Raw genomic sequence first — 19,529 nt, forward strand, 5'->3', positions numbered from 1 at the left:
TCTCCTCCCTTGTCCTCGTCAGGGTCTACATCCCACCAGACGCATGCTCCATGACTGCACTGCGAGTCCTCAGTGACCATATCTCACGGTGGGAAACATCCCACCCTGAGGCTCTGATCATCATCCTGGGCGACTTTAACAAGGCAAACCTATGACAGGAGTTACCCCGCTACAAGCAGCACATAACCTGCCCTACCAGAAACTGTAACACCCTGAACCACTGCTACACAGTCAACAAGAACGCATACAAGGCCACCCAAGGAGCGCCTCTGGGAAACTCTGACCACAACATAATCCATCTGATCCCCACCTATCGGCGGCTCCTGGAGACCTCACAGCCCTCTGTCAAAACCATCAAAAAATGGACAGCAGAGGCAAAACTGGAACTCCAAGCCTGTTTTGAAACCACCGACTGGACGACCCTGAAGGCACCCTCCCTTGATGAATGGGCCGACAATGTCACCTCCTACATTAGCTTCTGCGAAGAAGCGTGTATCCCATCCAAGACCTTCAGGATCTTTCCTAACAACAAGCCTTGGTTTAACGATAAGCTCCGCCGAGTTCGGAAACGCAAAGAGCACGCGCACAGGTCTGGCTCCCCTGAGGAATACAGAGAAGCCAGGAACGCCCTGAAAAGAGAACTGCGATCAGCAAAGTGGGCCTACTCCGATAAGCTGGGGCTCTACCTCCAATCAAACAATACACGGGAGGTATGGAAGGGCCTGAGAGCAGCCACGAACTTCAAACCCGCACCTTAGCCTGCGACCCCGAGCCTTCGGCTGGCGGAGGAACTCAATGAGTTCTACTGCAGGTTCGAGCAACCTCCAAACCTGCACGTAGACCAAACAGCCACGACCAAGGGGCCCCCCCACCTTGAATGAGCTCAGCGCCCTGGCTCCTCTTGTTGTCCAGGAATTAGAGGTACTCAGGCACCTCCGCAAGCTGAATCCCAGGAAGTCTTCTGGACCGGATGGAGTTTCATCGATCTGCCTGAGAACCTGTGCTGATCAGTTAGCCCCTGTGCTCACCTCCTTATTTGAGCAGTCACTATCAGACGGTACAGTCCCCTCCTGTTTAAAGCGGTACCAGTCCCCAAAAAACCCGGCAGCACGGAGCACAACAACTTCCGACCAGTGGCCCTAACTTCCAACATCATGAAGCTCCTTGAGCGGCTGGTCCTTGCCCACCTGAAGAGGTACACGGACGCTCACCTTGACCAGCTCCAATTTGCTTACAGGGCAAACAGATCCGTTGAGGACGCCATCAACGCCTGCCTGGCATACAACACGGAGCACCTAGAAAACCCTGCCTCCTACGCTAGGATCCTGTTCCTGGATTTCAGCTCAGCGTTCAACACGATCTGCCCAGACATCCTGCTCTCCAATCTGGTGCAGCTCGGAGTAGACCCCACCCTTCGAGCATGGATCAAGGACTTCCTGACAAACAGAATGCAACAGGTGAAGCTTGGCAACTGCTACTCCAGCGTTAGAACCATCAATACAGGGGCTCCACAAGGCTGTGTACTGTCACCACTATTGTTCTCCCTCTATACCAACAATTGCACATCATCCGTAGACTCTGTTAAAGTCATCAAATTTGCAGATGACACCACTATCATCGGCCTAATTGGCAGTAACGGAGAGCACGAGTACCGCAGCGAAGTCGAGAGAATCAGTAACTGGTGCAGAGACAACAACCTAGTACTAAACGCTGCAAAGACTGTTGAACTAGTTGTAGACTTCAGGAGGAACCCTCCCCCTCTCCCACCTGTCCTCATTGGGGGTACCGAAGTCTCAAGGGTGACATCCGTGCAGTTCCTCGGCATGACTCTCACCAACAACCTGAAGTGGGGGCAGAACACCTCCAAAATTCAGAAGAAATCTCAGCAGAGGTTGTTCTTCCTGCGTCAGCTGAAGAGATTCGGCATGCCCAGGGAACAACTGACCAGCTTCTATACTGCCACTATAGAATCCATCCTCTGCTCCTCAGTCATTGGCCTCAATTCACTAAGGATAACTCCTGTCTTTAATAACTCTTCAGAGCTGTTTTACAGTTATCACAATTATATCACCATGGGGATAACTGTAAAACAGCTCAGAAGAGTTATTAAAGACAGGAGTTAACCTTAGTGAATTGAGACCATTGTCTGGTACGCGGGCGCAACGGCCAGGGATAAACACAAACTGCAGAGAGTCATAGCTGATGCAGAGAGAATCATCGGGTCTCCTCTTCCACCTCTTGATCTTCTCCACTCCGCTAGGATGATGAAGAGGGCCTCTGTGATATCTCGTGATCTCTCCCACCCAGGCAGTCGCTACTTCAAGCTTCTGCCATTGGGCCGACGCTACAGGACTATAGCATGCAAAACCATGAGACGGAAGAACACCTTCTTCCCCCAGGCGGTTCGGCTGCTGAACTCCAACCTCCCCCTGCCAGGCCCGCCTACCGGCATGCCCCAGCGGGGTCTCTCAGTTTGTCCTGGCCGGCTGCTGAACTCCAACCTCTCCCTGCCAGGCCTGCCTAATGGCACGCCCTAGCGGGTCATCACCACCATTATTATTAATTAATAATTTACCTGGACTGTCATGTATACCACTTCTGCTGTTCTAAAATTTGTCTGTGTTGAGCGTCTTGTTTTCCTTTACTATGTCTATGCCATGTGTACCACAAATAATTCCGAATACAGTCCTTGCTGTACTTGGCGAAATAAATCTGATTCTGATTCTGGGGGCCATACTTTGGGCTGTGCCGCTTAATTTTGTGTTTTAGGTTGACCTCTGTAGTCCCTCCCTATGTGTTTTTGTTTACAATGAGTATAATGTTTACATGATTATTTATATGTTTTGGGGTTTATTGTTAACCTTTGTTATTCAAAAAAATGGGCTGCTTTGGCCAATTTAATCCAAGCAAAGCAGTCATAGTCGTTATGGTTACAGTAAGGGCTGGTAGCCTATTTCTGATATTAAGAATTCTGCAGGGGTGGGGGACAATTGGGCAAGTACCCACTTCATGCCAATGTTAAGGTTACTGCTCCTCCACCACCTACCATTGTTGTGAAGGGAGAACCGGAGTTTGAAGTAGAGAGAATTTTGGATTCATGCAGAGTATGTAATTCTTTGCAATATCTTCTTGGCGGTGGATCTGCCGGTCCTAACAGCTGTATATTTTTTTTGCCCAATCCGATTATTTTTCTCAATCTGAAATAGGCTCTGAAGTGAAAGTTACATGTTTACCAGCAGGGCAGATTAGATTAGGAAGGGACAGCTTATCCTCAAGCCATCTTCACCCCCAATACATTGCACAAGATTAGGCTCTCCACAGCTTTCTAAGTTGTAAGGAGGGGGAAACAAATATTTATTCATAATGTAATTGGTTCAGTTTATTACTTTAAAAAAGGATGCCACACCCCAGATGGGACTCGAACCCACAATCCCTGGCTTAGGAGGCCAGTGCCTTATCCATTAGGCCACTGGGGCAGTGATAACAATTGACATGCTCTAACAAATTGTCTTCACGTTTACATTTACTCCCACACAACCTCTCTCCTGTTGCCTTCCTGCAGAATACTGTCCCTATGTGTGACAGACAGAATAAATAATTAGTGTATGCAGAGTCAGGATGGCCGAGCGGTCTAAGGCGCTGCGTTCAGGTCGCAGTCTCCTCTGGAGGCGTGGGTTCGAATCCCACTTCTGACAGCACAATTTTTCTGTTCTTCAGAACACAAAATATCTAGCATGAGCTTTCTGCCTTCTGCTGAGCTGAACTTCAAAAGTGACATTTGGATTATCACATGTTAAAGCGGAATATAACCCTGCATTTCAACTTTGCTCTAAAACATTATTTACAGTATATTATATGCAACCAGCATTTTTTTTTTTACTAGACCAGCATTGGAAGGGTTACACAGGGCTTTAAAGTCCCTAGAGATTTCTGCAGACGAATCCGAACTTGAGTTAGATACTTTTTGTTTACAAATATGTGTTTATTGTGACTGATCTCTCTCACTGAGAAGGAGCTTGGAGGACAGCCAAAGAGATGTATCTATTGATAAACAGTTACACACTAACTAAATAGAATGTAACCATCTGAATGTCTGCAGGAACTTAAAACCTCTGTGTTTAACCCTTCCAATGCTGGTCTAGTAAAAAAAAAATGCTTTTTGCATATAATATGCTGTAAATAATGTTTTAGAGCAAAGTTGAAATGCAGGGTTATATTCCGCTTTAAATTATCCAGCTAGCATGGTTGCAGAATAAATGAAATCCACTTACAGCAGTATTTTTCTCCATTTCCCTGAACATGGGAAAAATACTTTCTTTGTACTTGTGTAGGTTAGAAATTGTAACATTTGCATTATCACTCTAGGCAACGCGGTTAGCATATAAGTAAAACCATCTTACTTTTCAGTGCTATAATTTTCTTAAGATGCAGATTTAAATAAAAATGCTCACTCTATTTATAATATTCCATCCCTTAAATGCTAACATATGGTTTCTACACTGGCTCTGAAAAGCTATCAGGCATGTAGCTTTCAGTATTTTCACTGTGCATGCTCAGTAAGCAGGAAACTCTACAGCCTGTAATGTAGTAGCAGTTAGACTGTAATGTGAAACTTTCACTTGTCATAAAATGATTTTGTGTCAATGTTTAGTATTCCTATACATGCTGGCACTTTAAATACATTGTAAAGGAATATAAAGGCTTCCTATATAAAATGTAATGCATTTGTGTTCATGCAAGTAAGTGGTGGCGACATGCTCTATAGGCAGTGTTTGCTAAAAAAAAAAAAAAACCTGCCGAAACCCGGGATCGAACCAGGGACCTTTAGATCTTCAGTCTAACGCTCTCCCAACTGAGCTATTTCGGCTGAGCACATCTTAAAGGGGAAGGATCATCAGCCCACCTTAGATTCTCATACCATGTAGCTTATAAAATCTTTGTATTCTAACAAAGGTACTTAAAAAAACTTAAAAACATTAACTACCCACATATTATGGCTCTTTAAAAGCACAGACTAAAGAAATAAAGCATTAAAGAAGCTGTGTTTTTATCTGCTTCCTATATTTTTCAACCAAATGTGGCCAGTGCAGGTGAGTGAAAAAAAAATATAGTAAAAATAAAACTATAATAAAATATGAAAATCAGTATATTTTAAGTAGGCTCTAAAAACCTGTCTGCTAGATTATTTCTGTCTTTCTACTGTAAATGACAGTTGAAAACCTGAAGGTCTGCAATGTGAAACTTCTTTTTAGTACACAATCAAAGTTACTACTTTACAATATCTCTCCTCTAGGTTTCCAGTTGTCACGCCTACCTCTTTTGACAGCCTCTACGTAACACTTTCAGTACCATAATAGCAGGTAGTGTGGCCGAGCGGTCTAAGGCGCTGGATTTAGGCTCCAGTCTCTCTGGAGGCGTGGGTTCGAATCCCACCGCTGCCAAATTGTTTTAAACAGAAATCAATTAAAAGACTCAAAAGTTTTCACTACAATTGTTACACAAACAGATTCAAATTGGAATATGCAACACTGCCTGCAAAATAAATGAAATAACTACTCATCATTATGTTATTAAATATTACTCTAGATTTAAATCTTCTACAGTGCTTTATATTTTACATAATTGTGTCAACAGAATATCCAAGCAGCTCAGGGTGACCAAAAACCACTAGGAAAGTATAGGGGGCTAAAAGAGACTGACAATCCCTCCTACTAAAAAAGCAATGCTCAGTGTAGTTTGCCTACTTATAGCAGAAAGTATTTGCGATAATTCAGCTTTAAATACAACTGAAATCAGAGGGATATGGGATATTTATTTTCAAGCAATACCAGTTTCCTGGCAGTCCTGCTGATCCCCTGCCTTTAATATTTTTATAGTCATACACCCTGAATAAGCATGCAGCAGATTGTTTCTTATGCTCCATACACACTTGAGATAAAAGTCTTTGGAAAATGCAAGATCACAGACCAATTTACCCCCTTCCATGTAGTATGAGAGCCATACTCTACACAGTCTATTCTATGGAGCTGCACTTCCCATCAAATAAAATCTTTGCAAGATGCTGCACACAAAGATGCCCGTACACACTCAAAAGATCATTATCTGCAAAAGATCTGTTCCTGCAAAAAATCCATTCCTGCAAAATGCATTCATAGTCTATGAGATCTGCAGATCCTCATACACACTTGGTTTAACAGACAATCATCTGCAGATCATCTGCAGATCAGATCCACCAGGATGGATTTTCAGATCTGCAGATGAAGCCTGTTAAACCAGGTGTGTATGAGGATCTGCAGATCTCATAGACTATGAATGCATTTTGCAGGAATGGATTTTTTGCAGGAACAGATCTTTTGCAGATAATGATCTTTTGAGTGTGTACGAGCATCTTTGTGTGCAGCATATTGCAAAGATTGTATCTGATGGGGAGTGCAGCTCCATAGAATAGACTGTGTAGAGTATGGCTTTCATACTACATGGAAGGGGGTAAAATTGGTCTGTGATCTAGCATTTTCCAAAGACTTTTATCTCAAGTGTGTATGAAGCATTACTATATTGTCAGATCTGATTAGCTGGATGCTTGTTTCTGTTATTCAGACACTACTGCGGCTAAATAGATCAGTAGGGCTGCCAGGAGACTGATATTGTTAAAAGAAAACAAATATGGCAGCCTCCATATTCTTCTTACTTCAGGTGTCCTCCAAGTGAGCAACTGTGGTCTCCAACAATACATCACTGGTGAATATGCAGATTATCTCTTTATGCCCCTGAAGCCAGGCTTATGTCCAGAAACACTAGCAAGCCTACAGCATATAACATTTACAGATCCACATAAAGCCAGCATGCAGACACAGCCTGTTTCAGACTGTTGGTCCTCATCAGTGCATGGCAGTGATTGATATGGCTGTGTGGCATAGGGCTTGGACCAGTACAACAGAATACCCAAGCAGCTCAGAGTGACCCAAAACCACTAAGAAAGCATAGGAGACATAGAGAGACCGAAAAGCCATACCACTAAAAAGCAATGCTCAGAAGGTATTTGTGTTAATTTAACTTTAAGTGAGCGACTGTGGTCTCCCATAACGCATCACTACTGAATATGCAAATTATCTCTTTATGCCCCTATAGCCAGTCCACAGTCGCTCACTTAAAGCTGAATTATGACAAATAACTTGTTTTAAAAAGATACCCTGAAGCGACTCTAACTCCACTTTTTTAATGTTAAGCACTATAAACCCTGCTAAAGCGCCGCATCCCTGCGGCAAAACGAGGGGTTTATACCCCCCAAATCCCCTCTGCAAAATCCATGACTTTCTTGGTCGTAGATTTTGCTGCTCATGGAGGCAGAGCTTTCAGCTGCAGCTCTGCCTCCATGCACATCAATCACCGCGCGGAGCTCCGCCTCTCCCCGCCCCTCTCTGTGAAGGCAGATTGAGAGGGGCGGGGAGGAGAGGCGATCAGGCGGGATTGACGCGCCAAGAGGCAGAGCTACAGCCATAAGCTCCAAATTGTGGACGTGCTCCCCGGACTCAGCAGAGGGAATTTGGGGGGTATAGACCCCTCGTTTTGCAACGGGGATGTGGCAGTTTAGCAGGGCTTACAGTGCTTTACATTAATAAAAGTTAAAAAAGTGGATTGAGACTCGCTTCAGAGTCTCTTTAAGAAGGCAAACAACACTGAATATTATGTCACTAACTGTTTTCCACTAGTGTAACTCACAATGTAATACCTGCCATACACGGTCTTGGGCAAATTTTGGGGTAGCCAAGTATGTACATGATTGGTTGGTGAAAACCTACACAAATGCAGGGAAAACATATTCCACACAGACAGGGTTCTGCCTTAGAATCTGGGACTCCACTGCATGCACACTCTCAGCAAACTATTCCTGTGATACATTATTAAAGCTGAACTGAGCAGTGTGTCCCTAGCAGGCGACTGCTTATGCTGTCAGAGACTTATGCTGGATACACACAGTGGGTTCCCGCACTCAATTTCCTGCTCGATTCCCGTCGATTCGTTTATTTCCAATATGTCCGATTTGCATTTCGATGGATCGTTAGGTCGATTTGGCATACTTTACACGCGAATCAACCTAACGATCCATCGAAATGCAAATCGAACATGTTGGAAATAAACGAATCGACGAGAATCGTGCCGGAAATCGAGTGCGGGAACGCACCGTGTGTATCCAGCATTAGGCCATCAATAACCCTAAAGACTAAACACCCATCCACAATGCACACACTCTTACATAGTAAACACCTATCCATAGCACCCACCCACCCACCTTAAAGCAGACCTGAACTCAGAACTTCCTCTCTGCTCTATAAGATATGCAACAGCATAATAACCTTTTAAGAAAAACATTTGCTACAGCTGATACAAATCATGTAATACATCTGCAGTGTGTCTACTTTCTGCTTTCATGGACACATACATATTGTTAATATCCTGCGTTTACCAATTAACTCTCTGCCTTGGCAGTTAGCTGACACAGCAGAGGGATCAAATTACAACTTGTGCTTAGTCACAGATGAGGGGGAATTAGACATGCTAAACTAAATACATACAGGGTGAATTTCTATGTTTTCCTTCTGTCCTGTGCAAGAGTTCAGGTCCTCTTTAAAGGATACCAGAAGTGATGTGTGACATGATGAGGTAGACGTGTATGTACAGTGCCTAGCACACAAATAACTATGCTGCGTTCCTTTTTTCCCTTTCTCTGCCTGAAAGAGTTAATCAGGTATGTAAGTGGCAGTTTCTGTCTGAGTCAGGACTGGGTCAGACTACAGTGTGACCCTCACTGATATAAAATTACAACTATAAAACACTTTCCTAGCAGAAATGGCTTCCGAGAGCAGGAAAGATATGAAAAGGGTCAATAGTTCATAGAGTTTAGCTTTGGCATACTCCAATGAATGGGTTATTGAGCAAAAACAATAATACAGTAAAAACTTAAGTAGATTTAAATATAAAACTGCAGAATATCTTAAAAAGTCATTTTCTAGGAGAAGGAGCATAGATACAATTGTTTATTTTCACCTCGGGTGTCCTTTAAGACTGAACATTCCTCAAGACTGAACTCCCATCCACACTCACCACTCCCATACATTTCCACACCCCCACAAAGTCAGCAATAAATGACAAATAAAAAAAAACTAACACCCTCACAATAACTATTTTGCCTCTGTACATATAGCGCCTTACAAATTAAGCATTGGTTAAAAGTCTGAGCACAGGCATGCAGCGCACAGCAGTTTGTTTTGCCAGGACTGAAGGCCAGGAGGCAAAATGTGTTACATCAACAGAGTAACAAGCACATTGCTATGGCAAGGCAAGTACACCCCCTCCCTCCCCGTTTCCCTGCCATGAGTACCCATAAGGAGCCGATTTAATTGGCTCTTGACCCTGTGAGCCAATCTCATTGGCTCACACTGATGACAGGGTCAAGAATCAATTAAATCAGCTCCTGACCGGCTCACAGGGCTCTGCTATCATAGTAACAGCAGAGCGAGTGGACTGCGACAACAAGTGAGCAGCGGTAGCAATTTTGTGGGGCAGGACGTTGGCGAGCACCAGTCTTTGGTACCAGTGGTCTCTGGACAGATGGGCATGGGGGAGTTGCAAGGTTAAATACTCACCTGTCCTGACGTCTTCCCTCCCGGCAGGTGATCACTCCGCCTCCCCTTTGAGGTGGACTGGGAAAATGTTTTTTCAAAGTGCCCGCTAAAGCTCTGGCCACTCCCACCTGCAGTACTGCAGTCCGCCCCTGGCTTGGCAGACCTGACCTATCTTGTACGGAAATACAGGCGGAGGTTTCCAAAGAGCTCATCAGTCTTCATAAACATGGCCACCACTGCACTGCCAAGGAAGGGGGTGGAGCATCACCTGTGACCCAAACACGTCAGGATGAGTATTTAACCCTGCAAAACTCCCCTCCCCAAATCCGTCCTCATTCAGACAAAGCCTCTCATTACAAGGTATGCTTTAAAGTGACCCTGTAGACTAAAAATCTACTCAGCAGCACTGAAAAGGCTTTGTGTTTCTTAAAGGGAAGGTTCAAGCAAAATAAAAAAATGAGTTTCGCTTACCTGGGGCTTCTACCAGCCCAATGCAGCCATCCTGTGCCCTCGTAGTCACTCACTGCTGCTCCAGTCCCCATCTGGCATTGCGTACATTTTTACGCATTCCCACTAGTGCAGGCACATTAACACATACATTTTTACGCATTACTGGTCCAACGCCTAAATTTTTACGCATTAAACCAGTAATGCGTAAAAATGTACACATACATTTTTACGCATTACTGGTCCAATGCGTAAATTTTTACGCATTAAACCAGTAATGCGTAAAAATGTATGTGTTAATGTTCCTGCACTAGTGGGAATGCGTAAAAATGTACGCAATGCGGCCCGCCGACCTCCGAGGTCCGCAAGCTGCCAGCGGGGGACTAGAGCAGCAGTGAGTGACTACGAGGGCACAGGATGGCTGCATGGGGCTGGTAGAAGCCCCAGGTAAGTGAAACCCATTTTTTTATTTTGCTTGGACCTTCCCTTTAAACAGTTTCACAGCATCAGAACTTTTTTTTCTTATCCAAGCCTCATTTTTAGCTGCACAGAAGCTAAGCTCCGCCCCATCAAAGAAATCTGCCTAGGCATTTTTTCCCTGATGCTGTGCAAAGCATGATGATATTTCTGATGTTGTTGTACTCGTTGCCTAGCGCGCGCAGCTTAGAGGGGTGATCAGGACACAGGACAGTTGGAACTGTGTCTCATGCTCCCTATCACCTCCTTTCAACCAAAAAGATGGCTGCCATCATGAAATCACAAACATTTGCCTGTTCTTTTAAAACATAGTGGGTAAGAGATTATATAACCTATTTTAATTAAAATAACAAATGTAATTTAATAACCGTATAGTTGTTTAGGCTAGAGTTTCTCTTTAATGCTGGGAACACACAATACTTTTTTGCAGTCGATTCTCTGCATGATCGATTCTCTGCTTCCGCTCGTTTTTCTAATTTTGTTTTCCATTCACATCTGTGAGAAATCGAGCGGAAAGCAATCTAGCATAAAATCAGACATGACGGAATTTAGCGAAGGCATCTATCAGAATGATTCTATCGCAAAAACGAAACGTGTGTTCCCAGCATAGTTTCAGTTAGTAGACATCTAGGTGGCAAGGTTTTAATATGTTTATTTCCTGTATATACTGTAAACAGGTTGTAAATAGCTCATACAATACTATATAAAGTCTGGTGTTTGTGGATCATGGAAAACTGTCTCCAGACTCATATTGCATTGTGTCTACACCCATGTCATGTTATAATATAACTACAATTCCAATATTGCCATAAACAAACAGTTGCCCTGCATGCACCTTTGCACTGTTCCCTATGACAAACAGCAGACAATAGCCTATTACAAAAACCCATCATTGGCTACTGTAAACAAATGAACAAAGAATGCAGGAAAAAAAGCCAATACAGTACTGAGCAGAGCTGGTCAAAGAGGTGCAAAAAAATCCAGTTCACATGCAAATTGGCCCAGTTGTAAGCTGCATGAAATTTGCATCTCTACCTAGGTTACTTTCATGCAACTGCAGACAACCACAAATCATGTAACACACTCGCTAAAATATCAACTAAAACACAAGTTGAAATAACATGGATTATAATACACTCCCATATGATACAAGGAGAACTCCATGTAATGCTGGGTACACACTGAGATTTACTGTTAGATCAATTATTTCCAACATGTCCGATCTGCTTTCCGATCGATTTCCTATTGAAGTGAATGGAACTCGATCGGAAAGCAGAACGGAATAATCGATCTGACAGTAAAATCGGCCAGAAAATCTCATAGTGTGTACCTAGCATAAGTATAGTAGTGGAATGTGTGCACTACAATGCTATATACATCATAACAAAATTAATCAGATGCACACATTTGGGCACCCCAACAGAGATATGAAATCAATACTTAGTTGAGCCACAATTTGCAAATATAACAGACTCTAGATGCCTCCTATAGCCTTTGTTGAGTGTCTGGATTCTGGGTGGAGGCATCCTGCCATTCTTCCAAACAAAATCTCTCTTGATCATTTAAAATGTAATGCTTGCCAAGCATGGACAACCTGATTCAGAACGTTCAGTAATATATGTCAGGGGATGTGCCAGTAATTGCAGAACTTTGTACTTTCCCCTCTCCATGAATGAGTCTGTAGATTTCAACCAGGTCCTTAATGTATTTGAGATGGGGGGATTACAAAAAACATACATAGCTGGGGCTTCCTCCAGCCCCCTATAGCCTGATCACTCCCACGCCATTTTCTTCTGCCTCTCCGTTCATCCGCAACTGGCCCCAGAATATCCTCCAGTTGGTGCTGATGCAGCCAGGCACACGTCGTAGGGAGCATTCTGCGCCTGCGCACTATTGGGCAGGCACAAACCGCTCCCAGTGACCTGATTGTGATGGGAGCAAGCACAGCCAGGCTGCGCATGTGCAGTTGGCTCCGGACCGGAGGACTTTCCAGGGACAATTGCGGATGATTGGAGAGGCAGAATAGGACGCCATAGGAGCAATCAGGCCTGAGAGGGATGGAGGAAGCCCCAGATATGTATGCTCCCTTTATAATCCCCCATATCAAGTTCCCTTTTAACCGCTTGTACCATCCAGTTGGGGCCTAGTGTCACAGACCGCAGGGCCGGTCTGCGGATGGGGTAAATCGATCAGCGTCAAATCTCACACGGTCGTTTGTTCATCACGAAGGGTAACCCGCGTTCACAATTTGATGAACTGACTCGCGAAGGCAGCGTTCGGATGCCAACGGGTTCACCTCACACATACAATTCAAAGATCTGCCACCAAGCGAGTTACACAGCCCGCTACTGTAATTATACTAGGACTTGGAGAAAGCTCTATCTCCTAGCAGTATGCAGGAACCTGGGTCAGATCGTTATATCTGGGCCGGGTTCTCGCATACGGGTTATAAAGGCACACTTCTATTAAACACAGGGTAGCGATTTCAGGAGAATAGGTACGATTGTGTATGTTCAGCAACAGGTCATAACCGCTAAACGATTTTTAAAACGTTTAATAACAAAAATGCATTACATACAGTTATATACACCAATTAACATATACACACAGAGCTTAAAAATAAAAAGGCATAAAATCAGAAAATTCTTAGTTAGCTGAGCAGTCCATTTGAAGAATGAAGAAAAATAGTCCAGTTTAAAAGTAGACATTCAGGTTAAGAGTCCGTGAACACTGCAGGCGCTGGCTCTCCTTAAGCGCCTGCATAGACGTTCCTGATCGATGGAAGTTGGAGAACTGGGCAGGTTTGGTCCCGCCCCACTTTTATAGGACCTGAGTTTTGGGGCTGTCACTACCTGGAAAGTAGGTGTGTTTAAGGCGGGGTTACCTCCTAATCAGCAGGTTGCCGCCCCCAGACTCCGAGCAGGGAAATGTACCAATTATTAATAATCTGTGTAACTCCGCCCCAGATTGGTGCATCGCAAATCCGAGACTATATTCATAAGCGGCTTGCGACCCTGTATTAAACGAGGCTATACATGCCTATTCTATTGCATTTGCTCTACGCAGGCCGGATGAAGTGGTTTCTCTACAGATTCCTGATAGCTAGAAAATTGCAATTCAAGTGAATGATAGAACTGATTTCTAGGTATCAGGAAATGTAATTTTTTTCTTGCTGTGCCAAACCTATTTTGAATTATGAATAAGTTAAAGTTCTCTTTGTTTGAAGCTTATGAGTTTGGAGGAAATTTTTATCTCAGCCAGTTTGAGCTGGCTTGGAGACATGAGCTGGGTAGCCAAATGGCTCTACCCAGGGGGGTTGACCAGGTGTGAAATTCTTTGCTGACCTGACACAGGATGTGGGGGTGAGGGGCTGTGCTGTCAGTGGAGGAGAGCAAAGGAAAGATATTTGTGTTTTATTCTACCCAGGACTGACAGTCATTGTGCAGGACCATACGAAAATCGTTGGCGATTACGCACACGACTTTCCGTAATGTTCGCCACACCTAGAGTTTTGTTTTTTTTTACAGAAAGACTTGATGGCTTCAGAGATTTTCTCTGTACTTACAGGGGAGTCCAGATCCTGTTCTGCAGGAATTTTACCAGTGAAATGATAACTTTGCGACAAAGGAACTATGATGGTTATCAAATATGAAAAGACACTCTGTTTTTCAACTGTGACTTAGCCGTTTCACAGAAATGTTCCCTTGCAAAACCTGCTTTTTAAAATATCCTCATGCCATTGAATTAGTGAAAATACAGCTTTTGCCTGGTGGTGAAAATACTTTTACCAAAGCTGTCAAAGGGATCACACTACAAGGCAACATTCAGGGTTTACAGCTCCTATCCAGGACTTTGGCGATCCCATTTACGAGAGAAGTAGAGGGTTTTTTACTAAGGTATTCGTAGAAAGCAGTACACATGGCCACACTGGGTAAGTAATTCTTTCCTTTATTAGATGAGATTTCATACTGCCCTTAACACCCTCTACACTGTAAGTTTTTAAAGTAAACCTGATTTCAAAAATGTACTTCATATTTGATTCTTACCCAAGTAGAAGAAAGACTCTGCAGCCTTCCTGTTCCTGGGTGCAGCCTGTCATTCCTCAGCAGACAAAGGTGTGCACCCTGGTTGATCGAACACCTTCTCTGAACTATTTATGGCCCCAAATGGTCCAGAGGATGAGTGAATTGCTACAGCAATTATAGTGTTCAAGAAATATACTGTTCAGTTCTGGCAGCTAAAGGCAGCTATCAGATAAGCTCCAAGCAATAAAACATGCAAGCCCTCATCCAATTATTCTGGCACGTAAGCCACTTTAGAGCAGAGAGGAAATTTTGATTATGGTTTCAAGGCAGCATAGCACAGGACAGGATGAGCATTATTAGTAGTAGAGGGGGTGAAGTGAGGCATCACCACCCAGGGAGAGGAAGGATTAAGCTCTGACGCTAGGTACACACGATACAATTTTCTGGCAGATTTACCTTTTTTTTTCCAACAGGTCCGATCTAAATTTTAATCGATTTCCCAAAAAAGCTGTGTTTAACATCACAAAAACAATGGGGTGTGAACCAGCCCTAATGAAGTGTTAACACCTTCCTAGCCTATTTGTCACCTGTACAAAGCCTTAAAGAGAACCTGTACTGAGTAAAATTATTTAAAATAAACACATGAGGTAACTTCAAATGAACATTACATAGTTACCTTGCCATCAGTTCCTCTCAGAAGCTCACCATTTTCTTCTTACAGTGATCCCTTCCAGTTCTGACAACATTTTGTCAGAACTGAAATATATCAGTTGCTGTCAGTTATATATCAGTTGCTGTCAGTTACAGCTGGGAGGAGAACCGATGTGTCCATGTTTCCCTATGAAGTGGGCGATGTTACAGTTTAACAGTGTGCTGACCAGGAAGCTGTTATGGGGTAATAGCCATTTTCAAAATGGAGGACGGAGAATTCCATTGATCACAGTGGACAAACAGGACGCAGGAGAGGAAAAATAGATTGAGGAGTAGACTACACAGGATGTAAGTATGACTTATGTATGTTTATTTTGACTTTTAATGTTCAGTTCAGGTTTTCTTTAAGGCTCGTACACACGCTGGATTATTAGGAACGACGGGTCCGTCAGACCCTCCCGCTGGGCGGGCGTTCCAGCGTGTGTACAGTCAGGCGGATCGTTCAGAAACAGCCTTATCAGTCTGCAGACTGACTGTACACACGCTGGAACGCCCGCCCAGCGGGAGGGTCTGACGGACCCGTCGTTGCCTGCAGTCAGGCGTGTGCACGAGGCTTTAGAATGTGTGCACACCTCTAATGACTGCCACCTGTAGCAATCGCCGATCGGATGCAATCTGTAAAGCGACAGTTCGGTGGCCCCAATGCTGTATAGATGTATTGTTCTAGCAATGCTTACGTACAGTGGCAGAGCTCCCAGAATTATCATCCTAGCGATCAGATCCAATCGCTACAGATGTTTCTTTCTGGGGGTAATGGTCAGCTACATGCCTGACTAGTAATAAAATATGGCATATGTGGTGTCGTTTCAACCGGTGTAAGAGGTGGAATACGTAGCGGGTGCTAGGCTCCCTGGGGTGAGCAACCTTTTTAGGTATAGAAACCAGTGGCTTTTCCTTCAGTGGTGCGTTTATTGGTGCCATTTGCAGCTATATACACAGGTGCATAAAAAGGTGCTTGAAAACAAAATTCAAAAAACAAAACCCTTGCTGTGTCTCAGCTCTAACGATACAATATATACAATTCTAACTATAGACTGAACAAGCCTAGGCTGGGTGCACACGTAACAGATCGTGAAAGGTTGCATTTTCTGTCATGTGCGGGTTTTTGTTGTGTGCATTTTTGTTAGTGGTTTTTTTTTTCCTGCAGATGCCTTTTTCAAGCGTTTGCGTGCGTTTTATGCGTTCTCATTTCGCATATACAAAACGCATATGCGTATTGTTTGCATTTTCCATGCGTTTTTCAATTGCATTTTATACTAATCACTAGGAAGACAACATGAAGCGGAAATAAATCACAAAACAATTTTTAGAAAAACGCATATAAAAACGCATGGAAAAAACACACGAAAAACACATACCATTGCATTCCCATTTAATTTCATTATGTACGTTTTTGAATATTATGCAACTATACCTGCATTTTTAAAAACGCATGTTTGAAAAGGCATAGAAAACGCATATGTGTTTTTTTATATGCTTTTTATATGCTTTTTTTTCTGCGGCCCATAGACTTCCATTAGCTGCAAAAACGCAGCGTTTTCTGCAACCCTTGCGTTTCTGCTAAGTGTACACCTAGGCTAGCCTTACATTTTGTAAGGCCTCCTTTCCACGGACTGTTGATAGGCAGTGAAACTCTCACAACTGCCTGGTAACTGCTCACTGCTGCCTGGTAACTGATTGCTGAGCACACAGTTCAACAGTCCATGGAAAGGAGGCCTAGTGTGGTTAGTCACACCACAACAAATGACAGGTGTTTTTTTGTTTTTTTTTTTTTTAAACCAACCTTTTAGCTCCACTCAGACTCAACCTGTGTGCTCCCCAGGTTACAGAGCAATGAATGAGAGCAGGGTTTAGCTATTTAACATAATACACCTCCTGAATGCTAATTAATGAATCAATTGGATTCCTGGAGTGGATTACAGCTCCCTGTATCCAAAGGAGAGAAGCCTGGGTGATATATAAACTCCTGACAGGACTTTTCCAGGCTCTCTGTTATGCTAGTACACGGTATTGTACCGCTCCACTGAGCCATCAGATGGCTCGATTGATAGTTTCTGACATGTCCGATCACCCGCCGAATCGATCCCGCAGCATAATCGAGCGGTACAAACCGTGTGGTACCGTGTATTCCCGGGCATTAGCCATCCAGCTACACCAGGAAGAGCCAAGGAATACATTTTGATGAGTTTTTTAGTAGTGGTACTTGTGCATTTATGACTATTTCCCTTTTTAAAAAAAGAAAAATAAAATTATATTATAATATATATATATATATATATATATATATATATATATATATATATATATATATATATATATATATATATATATATATATATATATATATATATATATATATATATATATACACACCGTATATACTCGCATACAAGCCGAAAGTTGGGGGGTCGGCTTGTATGCGAGTCTTCCCTGGTGGTCGGGTGGTGGGTGGTCCGTGCCCCGCTCCCCCCCCTCCCAGCTCCCCCCGCTGCTATTACCTGCTTAGGCAGCGGCCGCTTCCTAATCCGCGTTCCCCTTCTGTTTCAGAGTCTATCACAGCAGCGCGCCCGGCGCTGCTGCTGTGACGATGCAGGGGGCAGGAAAGAGCGGTTCCCCTGGTAACGGCGATACAGATCGCCGCTATAGGGAGCCGCGCTCTTTCCTGCCCCCTGCATCGTCACAGCAGCAGTGCCGGGCGCGCTGCTGTGATAGACTCTGAAACAGAAGGAGAACGCGGATTAGGAAGCGGCCGCTGCCTAAGCAGGTAATAGCAGCGGCGGCCGCGGGGGGAGGGGGGAGCATTACCTACCTATGCTGGGCACTATACTGGCTAAACTGGGCACTATACTGGCTAAACTGGGCACTTTACGAGCCATACTGGGGCACTATACTAGCTAAACTGGGCACTATACTGGCTAAACTGGGCACTATACTGGCTAAACTGGGCACTATACCAGCTAAACTGGGCACTATACTAGCTAAACTGGGCACTATACTAGCCATACTGGGGCACTATACTAGCTAAACTGGGCACTATACTAGCTAAACTGGGCACTATACTAGCTAAACTGGGCACTATACTGGCTAAACTGAGGCACTACCTACCCATACTGGGTGCTATACTGGGCACTATACTGGCTATACTGGGCACTATACTGGCTATACTGGACACTACCTACCTATACTGGGCACTATACTAGCTATACTGGGACACACTGGGGGGCTGCACCAATCCAGCATTTCCTACACCCGGTTTATATGGGGGTCAATCATTTTTCCCTGGTTTTTCAGGGGGTCGGCTTATATGCGGGTCGGCTTATATGCGAGTATATACGGTATAAAAAAAAAATATAATATATATATATATATATATATATATATATATATATATATATATATATATATATATATATATAGCGCATCCGATCGCACGCCATCTGCGCTGCTGATCCCATCCATGACAGTGACTGGATCAGCTCTGCGCTTCTGGGCAAAATGCAGACAGCAGTACGCAAATGCTTCCCAGCGCATCGTACTGCTGCTCAGCGCAGTAGATGTGAACAGTAGAAGGGCAGTTTATGCCCTTCTGCCGTTCCTGCTTTTCAGCACATCATACGCGCTTCCATATCCGCACGGAAGCGCGTATGATGTGAACGAGGCCTAAATGAGAGGTTAATCACCCTGCTCTTGGCATTCCACTAACGAGATCTACCTTCAGTCAGGGACATCGGTCGTTTGAAGGACAGTTTGGCGTGTGTACGAACAATCGTTAGACTGATAGCAGCAGTTTTGACTGATCCGCTTGGCGGATCCGTGGACTAACGGTCGTTCAAATGAGGCAGGGAACACACTTGACAGTTTTCGTACGCGTTTTCTGCACTGAAAAACTGAGAACTTATGTTAATTAACCACTTGCCGACCGCGCACTCATACCGCGCGTCGGCAAAGTGGCAGTTGCAGGACCAGCGACGCAGTTCTGCGTCGCCGGCTGCAAGCTAATTAATCAGGAAGCAGCCGCTCGCGCGAGCGGCTGCTTCCTGTCAATTCACGGCGGGGGGCTCCGTGAATAGCCTGCGGGCCGCCGATCGCGGCTCGCAGGCTAAATGTAAACACAAGCGGAAATAATCCGCTTTGTTTACATCCGTACAATGCTGCTAACAGTAGCAGCGTTGTACCAGATCAGCGATCACCGGCCAATCAGCGGCCGGGGATCGCTGTCACATGACAGGCAGGAGCCTGTTAGAGG

At 44.1% G+C, this 19,529-nt stretch overlaps 1 protein-coding gene and 4 non-coding genes across 5 annotated transcripts in view; 3 read left to right on the forward strand and 2 right to left on the reverse strand.

Moving 5' to 3' along the window:
* The first annotated feature begins 1,154 nt into the window (after window positions 1-1,154).
* The window catches only part of LOC137522143 (L-amino-acid oxidase-like), an 86,094-nt gene continuing 67,719 nt past the window's right edge, over window positions 1,155-19,529 (forward strand). Inside the window, exon 1 of the mRNA XM_068242173.1 lies at window positions 1,155-1,905. Within this exon, the coding sequence (XP_068098274.1) occupies window positions 1,155-1,905 (751 nt within the window). The remainder of the gene's footprint in view (window positions 1,906-19,529) is intronic.
* TRNAR-CCU (transfer RNA arginine (anticodon CCU)) lies at window positions 3,404-3,476 on the reverse strand. The gene has a single exon. It is a non-coding gene; the product is annotated as a tRNA-Arg (tRNA).
* TRNAL-CAG (transfer RNA leucine (anticodon CAG)) lies at window positions 3,613-3,695 on the forward strand. Its single transcript has one exon. It is a non-coding gene; the product is annotated as a tRNA-Leu (tRNA).
* Window positions 4,795-4,867, reverse strand: TRNAF-GAA (transfer RNA phenylalanine (anticodon GAA)). The gene has a single exon. It is a non-coding gene; the product is annotated as a tRNA-Phe (tRNA).
* On the forward strand, window positions 5,360-5,441 carry TRNAL-UAG (transfer RNA leucine (anticodon UAG)). The gene has a single exon. It is a non-coding gene; the product is annotated as a tRNA-Leu (tRNA).

Source organism: Hyperolius riggenbachi, chromosome 6 (assembly GCF_040937935.1).
Source record: "Hyperolius riggenbachi isolate aHypRig1 chromosome 6, aHypRig1.pri, whole genome shotgun sequence".
Taxonomy (NCBI): Eukaryota; Metazoa; Chordata; class Amphibia; order Anura; family Hyperoliidae; genus Hyperolius; species Hyperolius riggenbachi.